The 14792-nt window shown below is 38.6% G+C and overlaps 1 protein-coding gene across 2 annotated transcripts; it reads right to left on the bottom strand.

Moving 5' to 3' along the window:
• Positions 1-293: 293 nt before the first annotated feature.
• LOC114085756 (arylamine N-acetyltransferase 2) lies at positions 294-8500 on the bottom strand. Of its 2 annotated transcripts, XM_071609249.1 has the most exons (3): positions 8440-8497; positions 5551-5679; positions 294-1470 (listed from the first exon to the last, which is right to left on the bottom strand). In XM_071609249.1, exon 3 carries the CDS (start codon positions 1463-1465, stop codon positions 593-595), a length of 873 nt encoding a protein of 290 aa, XP_071465350.1. In that variant the 5' UTR covers positions 1466-1470; positions 5551-5679; positions 8440-8497; the 3' UTR covers positions 294-592. The 2 variants fall into 2 exon arrangements, with proteins under 2 accessions (XP_071465350.1, XP_071465349.1); XM_071609248.1 differs by lacking the exon at positions 5551-5679 and having other exon boundaries at positions 8440-8500.
• Positions 8501-14792: the final 6292 nt, after the last annotated feature.

Genomic DNA, 14792 nt, shown 5'->3' with positions numbered 1-14792 from the left:
GCCACTGATGGTCACATACTCCTGTGTATTGGGTGAAGTCTCATCTTAAGGACTAGTAGGCTATTCAAAACCAATATCATAGCTCTTCCTTCTCTGTTACATTCCAATCCTGAATCATAAATCTGATGTTTTATAAAAATTGGGTAATGTATGCATGCTAGCTGAATTTAATGGCAATTATTTTTTCACTCTTCTCTTTACTACCAGTATAAATTTTCTGTGACTTCAACAATAAACCAGTGTTGAAACATTTTCCAGCATAAGTAGGGCTGGGTTCTAAGAAAACAACATCATTATTAAAATGCTTTTATTAGTATTAATTTTGAAAGGAGGGTGGTTATGTTCCTGAAAACAAAAGCCATTTAGTTATACATGATGACATTTTTATGGGTGAAATAAAATGATGTGTAGGGTTTTCTTCAAAATAATGTGGGGCTCAAAGGTTATGATAGGTCATCAGTTCATTGTTGGTAATCTGAGAAATCAATACGCAGGTTTATTATGTTATTCTCTATAATCTTGAATAGATTTGAAATTTTATATAGTAAAAAGTGTAAGGAAGTGTTATTAAAGACCATGCTTGCTGCTTCTCCTAAATAGTAAAATATCGATCACCATGTTTGGGCACTAGTTTTCTCTCTAGAGAAATATGAAATATAGTTTTCAATACTTCTTCGACTTCTTCCTCATTCAGAGTCTTAAACTCTACCAGGTCGACACCGTCCTTATAGGTGAATCTCCTATAGGTGAGGGTGAAGCCCACTAAACAGTGAACCCCTTCTGGGGTCTGCAAGGAACAAAATGATTTGCTTGTAAACACAGAGGCTGGAGATGTCTGAAGGTATGTATTCATAGACTCAAAATCTTCAATTGTTCGAGGTTCAAGAGTAAAGGAGTAGATTTTTCGGTGTTTATTCATCTCTAGGAGGTCAGAATTGAGAAATTCTTGGTTTGGAATGTGCTGCTCTCTTCTGATTTGGTCCAGGTACCAGATGCCTTCTTCCTCTGTCAAGCGGAAGATGCATGGCACCTGAGGCTGATCCTTTCCAGAAATTAATTCCAGAGGCTGCCACATCTGGTAGGAGCGTCCAAACCCAGCATCAGCAATATAGTTCTTGCCACTGATGGTCACTTGTAGTAGAAGGTGAATCATACCACTGCTGTATTTGTTGGCTGGAGTATTGTAAACGTAGCCTCCCAACATAGTGGTCTGAAAACCCATCGTGGTCAGAGCCCAGTAAAGAAGATGATTGACCTGGAGGCACCACCCACCCCGCTTCCTCCTTACAACTTGATCAAAAATGGTTTCTAAGTCCAACTCCATAGGTTCCCCACAGTGAATATTAAGGTTCTCAAAGGGGATAGCTCGGATCTGGTGCTGAAGAATGTCAGTTAATGTCTCCAAGTCCAATTTGTTCCTAGAGTTCTTATAGCCAATTCTTTCAAAATATGCTTCAATGTCCATGGTCCCTAAAGTGAGGAAAATAAAAACAAAACCAAAAACAAATTATGCTAGTTTTGCACTTGAATTTCCTAGAGAGGCCTAACTTTAGCTAGAATGTGTTTCAAATATGTAGATACAAATAATGCTTGCAAATATCTGTAATAAGTTTTTGCTTTGATTGGAGGAAGCGATATAAACTCATAGTTCACTAAAGTTCCAGGGACCCTTAGCAGGAAAGTTTGATCATTTCTTCCATCTTTCAAGTATCAGAAACTAGAAATCCAGATTACATGATGAGTCAAATGATAACCAGTTTAGATGTGGTTTTCTTAGTGATGAATAACCCTGAGTTCCAATTGGTATCCATTAAGATAGGCTTCTAAATGGTTCTGGATTCAAACAGGAGAATTCTACAGTAGAGTAAATGGCATTCATGGTACTTGACCCACTCAAATTTCCCTTTAGCAGAATCTTATATAAGTTCTGTACTCAAAGATTTATATTGATTCACTCACTGATTGATCGATTAGCTCAACGAATATTTTACTGGGCTAGAGATATATCCTGTTGGTAGAGAGGCTATGGGGCCAATCCCTAGCACAAAAACTAACTAAATAAATACATAAATAAAAGTGTATTTCCTGCCTTCTACAATCTTACATTTCAGTGGGAATTAGAATGACACAGATAGTGAACTGAGGAAATGAATAAATCATGTAATTTACGGGAGTGTGGTAAACGCCCTGGGGAAAACTAAAGCAATAAGCAGGAATAGTAAGTGCACAGGAGAATCTCAATTACAAACATTAAGAAATCCTCACTAAGACTGTAAGGATTCTAGAGAGTGAGCAGGGGAGGTGGTCCTGACGTTTGCCACATTTCCCCTCAAGACAATAGAGTCACTGCATTTCTTCTCACCCCAACTCACACCAGTACCCTTTCTCAACACTTGGATAAGGTCAGCCTGTAACACTGAGGCTCAGCCATAAGAGACATTTACTCAGTCCACCCCAGTTCTTCTTAGCCTTCTTAGCCAGTCTGTACTGAATACACAGGAAGAGAGGAGAAAGCTCACCTAAGAGGAGTAGGTGGCTTACCGTGACTGGCCACGGGACTGATGCATATGTATTGTTCTTTTTTTCTCTGTAATTCTACAATTTGTTTTCAAATTGGTGACCTATCATAACCTTTGAGCCCCACATTATTTTGAAGAAAACCCTACACATCATTTTATTTCACCCATAAAAATGTCATCATGCATAACTAAATGTTATACATGTTTGTTAGGGGCCTTAGACTGGTGACATGCAACCACATTTGACTGGGTATTCTGTGACTAAACATAAGCAGTAGTCTATACTAAAGCTGTGGTGCAAGGTGTGATACTGCAAACACCTGGGAAGTTGTGGCCAGGGAAAGAGCTCCTCAAAACTACTAGTTTTACATGTTGATTGGCAGCATCTCTGTGCAGTGACAGATCCCTTTTTTCACCTTGATCATTAGAGGAGAAGACAATACAGGAGCAGGCAGTGTGCCCGCCTAGAGAGGGAGCCCTTGGGGACTCTTAAAAAGGTACTTTCTATCCGCATTCCGTAAGTTGAAAATAAGTTGATTTCAAAAAGTTGTAATTCAAAACCCTTAGAATGTTTCCTCTTCCTGGAACAAACTCTAGAAATGATAGGAAATGTGGCTTCAAAAAATGTATAACATGATTCTTCTTGAAAACAAAGGGTAGTTTTGTGGACCATAAATTGTGAAGAATCCCTGAACGTCACAGGGAGTGTGACATCACAGGGAGTGTACTGCACAGTGCAGGAAACCTCTGAGTTGCACAAGAAGGGTACAGGAAGGCTGATCACAGAAGATGGAAAGAACCCTGATGAGCTTTAAGCTTGGAGGCTGTGGAACTCACCAGGAGGGGACCCAGGAACCACCAACCACGTGATTAATTGCCATGGGAGCAGCAGGCACGGTGAACTATGGTCCATGTCCCTGATTACTACTAAGATAAACACCAAAGGCCAGTATACAGTTGGTAGCACCTGGTCTTCCTTAGGTGACAACTATAACTGGGGACACACAGGTAGGAAAACAAAGTAATGCCCTTAATGTAAGGAGTCCACAGAAAGAAAGAGGGGCACTTATATGTGGAAAATATGCCACAAAGAGTCTCTTGTCATAGTTATCTTTCTGCACCTCCTCTGAAAGGCAGGAGTCCAAGCCCAGCACTAGATGGACACGTCACCTACAACACTAGACTCAAGGAAAAAAGTAAGGGTGGAGACAGAGCCATTTATTCATGAATGGAAAGACAAAATAAATGAAAATAGACTCTGAGATGTGTTAGAAGAAAAGATATGACCTACAAAAATTGCATGACCAAAAGACAAGAAATGGAAGAAGAAATATAAAATGAATAGATAGAAGTTCTTTTCAGGAACTTGGCAGTATAGAGGATGCAAAATGACTTAGTAATAAATACTAAAAAATAAGATGATAAAATAATCTGGTTTGTGAAAAGAAAGATTTCAGAACTTAATTAAGATTAATTAAAATTAATTAAGATTAATTAAAATTAATCAATTTAACATAAACAGAGCTTATACTTAGTCATAAGCGAGAAGAACTATTTAGATATACCATAATTAGTTATGTGGAAAAAAACTTGATATTCATATAAAGACTAATGAAAAGATAATGCCATTCCAACATTAAAAGAAAAGCTAATCAATACAGAAAGGAAAGAAAAGCCACATCATGCTTCTGAAGAGAAGAATATGAACAGTATAATAGAAAATATATACAAGATAGATATAGATAAAGATATATTTTCCAGAAAGGAAAAAGAAATCAAATTTGAAAAATAAGAGACAAGATTCTTGGAAACTTTTGATTCTACGTACTTGACATCGGCATATATTCTGCTTAAATTTTTGAAATTCATAATTTTAAAGAACTACTCAAGCATCTGTCAGAGAAAGAACTTCATATGGAAGAAAATATCAGGCTGGAAACAGAATGTTCCCCTGAAATATCCAAAGGTGCAGTCCTAGAACTATGTCTACAAAGTATGGGAAGAGTGTATGATCCTGACATGGGCTTTGTGTTAGAATTTTATTGAATCACAACAGCAACCTGCATCCGATGATGATTTGAAATGTGGAAGAACTTGACAAAGGCAAGCAGTGTGAGCTATCCTGAGGAAGTCTTTCCTCCTCACTGCCCAGAACCAAGTAAATCAAAAGGAAAACTAAGAAGTCGGCCACAACAAAGGACCGATGTGAGCACTGGCTCCTTTTAATAGCAAACGAAGGGGAGAAAAGTGATGAGCATTATGGCTATTGAAGAAGCCATTTCAGCTTATCCAAAAATAGAAGCAAGAAAGATTAAATCTGAAGATTGAGAAAGACCAGAACTAGGAAGTTCTGATCCAGCACTGCCAACTCTGGAACTCTTACACGATAAACTTAGGGACATTGAAATTTCGAGTTTGTTGGAACAGACAGAACTACATCACTCAGGGAGCACCAGATCACAAGCACTCAACGTCCCCGGCGAAGGGAGGAAGACAGGGCAGGAGAGACACTTCTATAGGACGTTCCCACAAAGAGCACAAAAACCATATTTCATTAGATAAAGTGGAAAATTCTTAGGTACGGGTTAGTTGGCGGCTTCTGATTGGTAAAGTTTCTGGTTTTCTTCTGTTGTTTACTTGGGAATGTAAAGCACTGGAGTCATCCAGGCCAATGGTTACCTGATTAAAATTCTGTAAACAATCATATTCTGGTGAAATTACTGAAAGGTGAGTGTTATGGTTTGGATGTGCAGTCTCAGACAAAAGCTCATGTATGAGACAATGCCAGAAGGTTTAGAGAAGAAATGATTGGGTTACGAGAGCCTTAACACAATCCGTGAATTAGTCCTGATGGGATTAACTGAGTGGTAGCTGAAGATGGATAGGGTATGGCTGCAAGAGCTGGGCATTCGGGGTGTGCCTTTGGGGTACATATTTTGTATGTGGAGTCTGTCTCTCTTTCTCTCTCTGCTTCCTGATCATCATGTGAGCTGCTTCCTTCAGCCACACTCTTCCACCATGATGTACTCACCTCAAGCCCAAAGAAATGGAGCTGGCTGCCTATGGACCAAGACTTCTGGAACTGTGAGCCCCCAAATAAACTTTTCTTCCCTTCAGTTGTTCTGATCGGAGCTTTAAGTCATAGCAGTGAAAACGCTGACTAAAACAATGAGGCAGAAAGCATGTAGGTGAATAAAACATGGAGGGATAGAGCCAGGAGAGAACTGGAGAGTGCTAAAATAATTTAAAACATTAAAAAAAGAAAAATCCACAGTTCACATGAGCCCTTTGGATCATTGGTCTCCACCGTCAGCACAGAAGTGTAAAGAACAGAGAATGTCAGTGCACCTAGAGAGGACACATGGGTGGGGAGGACCCAGGACTGAGTCACTTGTGGGGACAATGCTGTCTACAAGTCACCTAGATTCTTTAGATTTCTTTCACCATATCATGGTACCCCTGGCCTTCCTTGTGCCATTATCCTTAAGAACCTGCACCCTGGATTCTCTTTCAGGGACTTCTGGAGCTTCTTGCCCTCATTAGCTTGGAGCTAGCCGTGCCGGGAATTGACATCCGGCCCGTGCAGCCCAGTGTCCATGATCTGAACGCCCAGCTGCCTTGCTTGGGTCTCAACACACTTTGAGTTATAATTTACATCCCAACACAGCAGGGTTTCTCCAGGACTTCCTTAAGTCAGTTGCACAGGGACCCTTGTCCCAATGTCTGAATTTTGGGAATCTGACCGAAGTCACCAGTGTGGTCACTTTGGAGAGCTGTGTGAAAGATACCCACAATGAGGTGACTTCTAGAGGGCTTGGAGGCCATGAAAATGGCTTGCATTTTTTCTGCAGATCACATGAATATTGTTTTGTCCAATGGTCAACATGCAACAGTTGGATTAACTGTGGTAATTTATCTCTAAAACATGGTGTTTCAATGACAGATCACCATGTGGGATATTCCTCAGGAGAGTGGGTTGACAGACAGAACCTATTCAATTCCAGGTCTTTGGGATCTCTGCATCGTTCATGTGATTTTCAACTTTTTTGTTAAACCCTTATTTTCTCCCCCAATAGAGTTGTGAGCAAGAGTCCAACCTAGAAGAATTAAAAGCAGACTGAAGCCGGGCGCACGCCTATATTCCCAGTGGGATTGGGAGGCTGAGGCAGGAGGATCTTGAGTTCAAAGCTAGCCTCAGCAATGGCCCTAAGCAACTTAGTGAAATCCTGTTTCTAAATAAAATACAATAAAGTGCTGAGATGTGGCTCAGTGATTGAGTGCCCCTGAATTCAATCTCCAGTACCACCCACCCCCCCAAGAAAGGCAGACTGATCCAGAGGGAGGCTGTACATGAGATGCTGTTGTTATATCTTCAAGCTACAAGCAGCACAAACCCTATTAGGGATTGTGGCAGAAACTTCTACACCTACTTCATAGGTTACTAGCAATATTGCATAGAAGATTTCCAAGGAAAGCTAATGAACTGCTTTTATTTTTGTATGTATACTATTTCTATTTCTTTTTATCTCTTCTTTAATTTCTACTACAGTGAAGTGCCCAGCATCCCATGCTTTTGACACTATACCCCAGCCAACCTGCTGACTATCTGTATGGAAAAGGACTTGCTAGGCTGGCCACAGCTAAAGACTATTATTTGGAGCTGGGGATGTGGCTCAAGTGGTAGCACACTTGCCTAGCATGTGTGAGGCATTGGGTTCGATTCTCAGACCACATAAAAATAAAATAAAGATATTGTGTCCACCTAAAACTAAAAAATAAATATTAAAAAATAAAGACTATTATTCAATAATCCTTAGTGTGCAAAAGAACTGTGTCTCAACCATAGCTCCCTGGGAATGCCGTCAGTGGCTAGGAAGGGGGGACAGGGTACCATTGAAGGCAGGAATCAAACCTGAAGAGCAATAGTGGCTATAGCCGAAGATGGTGAGGCCAAGAAATAAGTCTCTGGACAGGGGGCAGCTAGAGAGCTGACAGCCAGAAAGCTCCTTTTGAGGGACAGGGTGTGCCCAGCTGTTCTGTGTCTAAGGCAGTAGGAGGGGCGGGGACAGGAAAGGGAGAGAGCAGTTTAACAGGAAAGAGCCAGAGAGAGGATTGTCGTGTGGGCATCCTGCCAGAGGACAGGAGCAGAGTCCAGAGCACAGAGTCCCCTGCTCCTCGGCATCCTTGCCTAGGGAGGCTCCTTGCTCCTGTGTAATTTGTAGTCAGTGTTCAGGGGGGACACCCTACTCTCAGGAACAGTGAAGTAGTTGACTTTTCATCCCTTATAGCTCCTCAAGACCCTCCCCACTAAGCCTCCTTCCAACATGGTAAACATTCCCCCAGGAATTTCTCTAGACATTGCAGATAACAAAATCCAGACACGCAGGACATTGGGGGCCATTGGGGGTTTCTGATCAGCTCAGGCAAAAGGAGCAGGATTGTTATGAGTCTGCTCCCTGCAGGATTAACTGGACCTCTTGGGACACACCTAGTTGAAGACAGAGGACAGTGTACAGGACTGTCCAAGGTTTCCAAGAGAGAAATCCAGTTGAGGAATTTCCCTTAAATGCTGCTACCTTTTAATACTGAGTCTGCATGACAAACTTTAAGTAAGTACCATTATTAGCTCAGTATTACTGATGGGAAAGGGAGCTAAAAAGAGTTGTTCAAGTTCTCTCTGCTAGAATGTGGTGTGGCCGTGCCTGTCACCCAGGTGGTGTGAACTGAGAGTCTGTTAGATTCATCATTAAGTTGCATAGCATTTACAGCATTAGTTCCAAGCAGGAGCCACCCAACTCTCTGAACAACTTAGAACTTGGAATTCAGGGCAGAGTAGAATCTAGCCTCCTGCACTCCCTTTGAGATCAGAGGAAACCCCAGTTTCAAAGCCCACTGCAGGTCAGTGGGGAGCTCCACTTACCAGGTTACCAGAGCCTGAGACCAGGAACCAGGCTGTGTGCAGTCTGCCTCTTCCTACGTCTGCAGAGGAAGTGCTCTCATTGGTTACCAAATTGTCCCACCCCCAGAGTCTGGTTAGAGTCCACCCAGGGATCTCTGGGAAATGTAGTTGCACCATTGCTTCCTGGTGCCCCAGTGGACCTCTCCTTCCATGTTTTCCTGAGGAGGTGTGGGGATTTATATTATCTGATGGTTCACACGCCTCAGGCTGTGAGGGAACTTTGTATTTCACATAGTTCCTGCTCTCTGGGAGCTTGAGCCAGGCTTCCTGAGTGTGAAGTGGAAGTTCAAAGCTTGGAAAGGACACAGGGAAAGCTGTTCCAGTAACCTAGAGGGGGTAGAAGAAGGTGGAAGCTTACTGTCTTCACCAATTTCTGAGATCTTTATTTTCATTTTTTAAAAAGTTCTCTCATCCTCACTCCCTCTTACCTCTCCATTTGAAGGCACTGGCACCGTGAAAAGTGTCTGTACTTTGTCTGTGCATGTGGTGTGAATGTGACATGTGTCGTATGGTTTTGTTCTGCTGGTGTTTCTATTTACATTAATGATATGGGTCTATACTCTTGCAATTTCTTATTCATTTCCACTGTATTCATTACACTATATTTTACAAGTTGTCTTCATGATATGATGGATGCTTGTCTATTTCTTTGGCACCTATTTTTCTATTACATTCCTCTGGTTTGCTGCTTTATAACCTTTATAACTCTCTACCTGAAGGTTTCTGGTGGTCTGTGCTTGGGCAGGATGATTAGACCCACAGATAATGCCCCTGGCACAGCCACTCAGTGAAGATGATGGGAATTAGAAAGTGCATATCCCCTTCCTTCCTTCCTTCCTTCCTTCCTTCCTTCCTTCCTTCCTTCCTTCCTTCCTTCCTTCCTTCCTTCCTTCCTTCCTTCCTCCCTCCCTCCCTTCCTTCCTTCCTTCCTTCCTTCTCCTCTTCCATGCTGGGGATTGAACCCAGGGCCTCATGCATGCCAGGCAACCACTTAGCCCTCAGCTATATCCCTAGCTCTCACCACCCCCCCATCTTCTAATTCCTCAATTGGGTTTTTCTAAAGCATGCAAAACACTGCCTCCTGGTGTTGTCCAGTGTGATTGTGCTTCCTTTGTCCATAGGCAACCTTCCAAGGATGCCTCCTTTATTCATTTTTAAACCACGTATATATCTTTCATCCTACCTATCACTGACTCTTGGTTATAATCACCTGCCTTTAGAATCACCACCCTAACCAATACTTTCCAACTATTCCACTGCTACAAAAACTACTATGTTGCGATATACTTTATTGTTTTAACTAATATTCCCCTTCCTACTTTTTTCTTTTCCTTATTATGATAATTAGAATTTGAAGATGGAGAATAATTAATATTGGAATAATTCTGTGGGTTAAGCTAACATCCTAAAGTTGAAATCCATAATCAGAAAATATGAGTTATAAAAAAGTAAAGATTCAGATTTTGAAGTACAAGTCATTCTCTTAGGTCCTGGGCATCTGATAACTTGTCAATATTTACTCAAGGTTGAAGCAGGTAGATGACAATTGGAGAAGAATTTTGTTTTACGTTTAAAAATTTTATTAGTAAACTGTGATTATACTTAACAATGTTTCCATTGTGATACATCCATAACTACACATAGCATAATTTAGTCTAATTCATTCATCCATACCTTCGCTTTTTGTCCTCTCCTCCTCTCCTTAACCCATTCGCTATATTTCTGATCTCCTTTGAATTTTCTTGAGATCTTTTTCCCACTTTTTTCTTTAGCTCCCACATATGAGACAAAACATATGACCCTCGACTCTTTGAGTCTGGCTTTTTTTTCCACTTCAAATGATATTCTGTAGTTCCATCCAACGTTCCTGCAAATGACGTAATTTCATTCCTCCTTATAATTGAATAAAATTCCATTGTGTATCTATACCACATTTTTTATCCATTTATCTATTCATGAACAGACTGGTTTTATAACAACTTGGCCATTGTGAATTACGCTGCTATGAACATGGGTATGCATATATCAATATAGTTAGTTTGCTGGCTTTAATTCTTTTGAATAAATACTAAGGAGCGGTTTAGCTAGGTCTTAGCTTATGCAATCTTATGGTGGTTCTTTCCTCTTTCTCTCTTTTTTTTTTAAATGGTGGTGCTAGGGATTGAACTCAGGGCCTTGTGCTCTACCAACTGAGCTATATCCTCAGCCCCTTCCTTGTCTTTTGAGGAACTTCTGTACTGATTTCCATAGTGGTTGTACTAATGTGCAATTGCACCAGAAGTGTGAATGTTCCTTTTTTCCTGCATCCTCACCAGCTTTTGTTATTTTTGATGATTGCCAATCTAACTGGAGTAAGATGAAATCTCAGTGTAGTTTTGATTTGCATTTTGCTGATTGCTAATGATGCTGAACATTTTTTTTCATGCATTTGTTGGCAATTTGTATTTCTACTTTTATAAAGTATCTGTTCAGTTTATTTTCCCATTTATTGATGGGGCTATTTGTTTTTATGATGCTAAGATTTTTGAGTATTTAATATTTCTGGATATTAATCATCTGTCAGAAGAGTAGCTGACAAAACTTTTTCTCCCAATCTGTAGGCTATCTCTTTATGCTATTAGCAGATTCCTATTGTGGGGTGCCCAACACCCCAACAGAGTAAGTTTCTGCTCAGGAGGTGTGAGCCACCTGGGAAGCAAAACTCTGAAATAATTAGTAAGGAAAAGAGAGAGAGCCAGAAATTAGATATAAAAAGTGGAGTGTCTCATGGGTTTTCCAGTCCTAATAGGAGCTGGAACTGAATAACTGAACAAAGACTCCGATTATTTATTTAAAGGAGAGTACATCAAAGGGAGGGATAAAGTCTCAGCAGGAGGAGTCTTGGTAGTCTTGGTTTGGTGCTTGCTCCTTGGTGTGGCAGGGATCTTGCAGTAAACAGGTTGATTGGCATTTTGGCAAGCCACACCCATCTCAGAGGGTCTCTGTGGCTCTAGCAAGTCTCCCATGCTGTGCTGAACTTGTGGTGAAGCTGGGTAGGAAGCCACATGAACCAGGCATTCTCAAACCAGCAGGGTTACTGCTGGGAGTTTCAGATACTAGCCCTTCCTGCCTAATGGCTTCAACATCCTGTTAGTTCACTGATGGCTTCTCAAAGATTCCAGTTCTGTGTGGATTTTAAATTTGATTCCATACCATTTATTAATTCTTTGTTTTAATTTCTAAGCTTTAGGAGTCTTAGTGAGGAAGTCATTGCCTGTACCCAACATATCAGAGTGTTGGCCATATATTTTCTTCTGGCTATTGCAAGGTTTCGAGTCTCATTTCTGTATCTTTAATCCACTTTGAGTTGACTTTTGTGAAGGCTGAGATCGGGATCTAGTTTTATTCTTCTGCATAAGGATATCCAGTTTTCACAGCACCATTTGTTAGACAGAGTTCCTTACCTTCAACTTAGTATGCTTTTGTATAGTTTTCAACTATCAGCGGACTGTTATCTGTGTGGGTTTTTCTCTGGGTCTTCTATTTGATTCCACTGGTCTACATGTCTGTTTTTATGCCAGTCCCAGGCTGTTTTTGTTACTGTAGTTCTGTAGTGTAATTGAAATTGGGTATAGTGATTTTTGTGCAGTGCTTTTTGGCTATTTTGGACATTTTATTCTTCTATATGAAATTTAGGACTGTATTTTCTCATTTTGTGAAGAATGTCATTGGTATCTTGAAGGTGATCACATTGAATCTGTAGATCTCTTTTGGTAATATGGCTATTTTAATAATATTAATTTTCCCTATCCCAAAAAAATGGGAAGTCCTTCAATCATTTAATGTCTTCTTCAATTTTTTTCTTCATAATACTGTAATTTTCATTGTGGAGGTCTTTTACCTCCTTGTTTAGATTTATTCCTGGTTTTTTAAAAATTTATTTTTTGAGACTATTGTGAATATAATTATTTTCCTGATTTTTAAGCATATTTATGATATTATAGGTGTATGGAAGAGGTGTCGATTTTTGTTTGTTGATTTGTATTCTGATAATTTGCTGAATTTGTTTACCAGCTCTAGAAATATATATATATGTTTTCTTTCTTTTTTTTACAAAGAAATATTTTTTATTCCTCAAAATTCTAATGTCTAACAATCATTTTCCGAACATTTGTTGATTTTCATATGCACATTTTTCTATGTATATATAGATCCAGTAAAAAGGATTAAAAATATATAATTGATAGATTATAGATACCACAACTTTTAAAAAATGAAGTCCTACTATATCTGACATTTTATTTTATTTTTGATGCCTTTTAAAAAAATTTATTTATTTTTGCATTACAATTCTTAATATACCTTTATACCACAATTTATCATATCTCTGATTGTATATAAGGTATGTTGACACCAAATTCACATCTTCATACATGTATTTTGTATAGTGATGAGGGTCTCCTTTCACCATATATGTTTTCTAATATAACATCATATCATATACAAACAGTAATAATTTTACTTATCCCTTATTTGAAACTCTTTAATTTCCTTCACTTGGCCAATTGTTCTAGCTAAAATTTCAACTAGTATATTGAATAGGATGTTGAAAGTGGATATCCTCATCTTGTTTCTTATTTAGAGGAAATGCTTTCAGTTTTATTCCTCATTCAGTATGATGTTGGCTTTGGATTTATCATATATATAGCCTTTATAATATTGAGGTAAATTCCTTCTGTTCCTAATTTCTTCAGTGTTTTTAACATGAATGGGTAATTAACTTTGTTGAAGGCTTTTTCTGTGTTGATTTAAAGGTTATGTGATTTTTGTCCTTTATTCTAATAAAGATAAGTTACATTTATTGCTTTGTGTATATTGAACCATCCTTACATCCCTGGAGTGAAACCAACTTAATTATGAAATACAGGTTTCCTAATGCAATTTTGTACACAAATTTCTAATATTTTATTAAGTATTTTTGCATTTATGTTTACCAGGGACATTGGTCTTTCTTTCCTTGATAAGTCCTCATGTGGTTTTGATATGAAGATGTTACTGAATTCATAGAATTCATTTGGGAGTCCCTCTTTTTCTATTTCATGAAATAACTTGAACACTATTGGGATTTGTTCTTTAAAGGTCTAACAGAATTCATCTTGGTTTTGGGCTTTTCTTTGTGGAAGGCTTTTTATTACTGCTTTGAGTTCATTGCTTATTATTTGTAAGTTTAGATTTTCTATATCCACTTGATTCAATTTTGGTAGGTCATTTATATCTAGAAATATGTCCATTTCTTCAAGCTTTCCAATTTATTAAAATATAATTCTTCTAGTAGTTCCTAATGATGCTCTGGACTTCATAGATGTCTGTGCTGATACCTCCTTTTCCATCTCATATTTTGTTAATTTGAATATTCTTCCTTCCTTTTGGTTAGTTTGGCTAAGAGTTTTTCAGTCTTGTTATCTTTTTTTTTTTAAAGAACCAACTCTTTGCTATGTTGGTCTTTTGTATTTTTTAAATTATATATGTCAGGGCTGGGGATGTGGCTCAAGCGGTAGCACGCTCGCCTGGCATGTGTGTGGCCCGGGTTCGATACTCAGCACCACATACAAACAAAGATGTTGTGTTTGCCGAAAACTAAAACAATAAATAAAAAATTAAAAAATAAATAAATAAATAATATATTTCATTAATTTAAGTTCTGATCTTGATTATTTCCTTTTTCTACTATTTTTTTGACTTTTTTTTCAAGTATTTCTAGGACCTTGAGACACATCATTAAGTTGTTTATTTGGGATCTTCTTTATTTTTTGGTGTTTACATTTATAACTATGAATTTTCCTTTTAAAAACTCACTTTAATAGTATCCTGGAGATACTAGAATGTTATATTACTATTCTTATTTGATTCTTGGAATTTTAAAATTTATCCCCTAATTTTATCTGATTCATTCATTGTTCAAAAGTGTACTTGTTTAATCTCCCTGTGTTTATGAAGTTTCTATAGTTTTTCGCATTGTTGATTTCTAATTTCATTCCATTATGATCTGATATGATGCAAGGGATTACATTCTTTATTTTGTTTTTGTTATTTGCTAAGATTTGCCTTGTGATCTAAAATATCATCTATTTGCTGAAGTTTCCATGAGCATCTGAGAAGAAAGTTAATTTGGATATTGCTGGATGAAATATTCTGAAGGTGTCTGATAGGTCCATTTGATTTATAATATTTAGGTTGAAGAGTCTTTACTAACTATGTCTGGATAACTGTTGGTGAGAGAAGTGTATTGAGAGAAGTAAATTGAGTCTATTTGGGTCTTTATGTCAAGTAGTATT

Source organism: Marmota flaviventris, chromosome 3 (assembly GCF_047511675.1).
Source record: "Marmota flaviventris isolate mMarFla1 chromosome 3, mMarFla1.hap1, whole genome shotgun sequence".
In the NCBI taxonomy this organism is placed as follows: Eukaryota; Metazoa; Chordata; class Mammalia; order Rodentia; family Sciuridae; genus Marmota; species Marmota flaviventris.
This window is presented reverse-complemented; position numbering and strand designations above follow the sequence as displayed.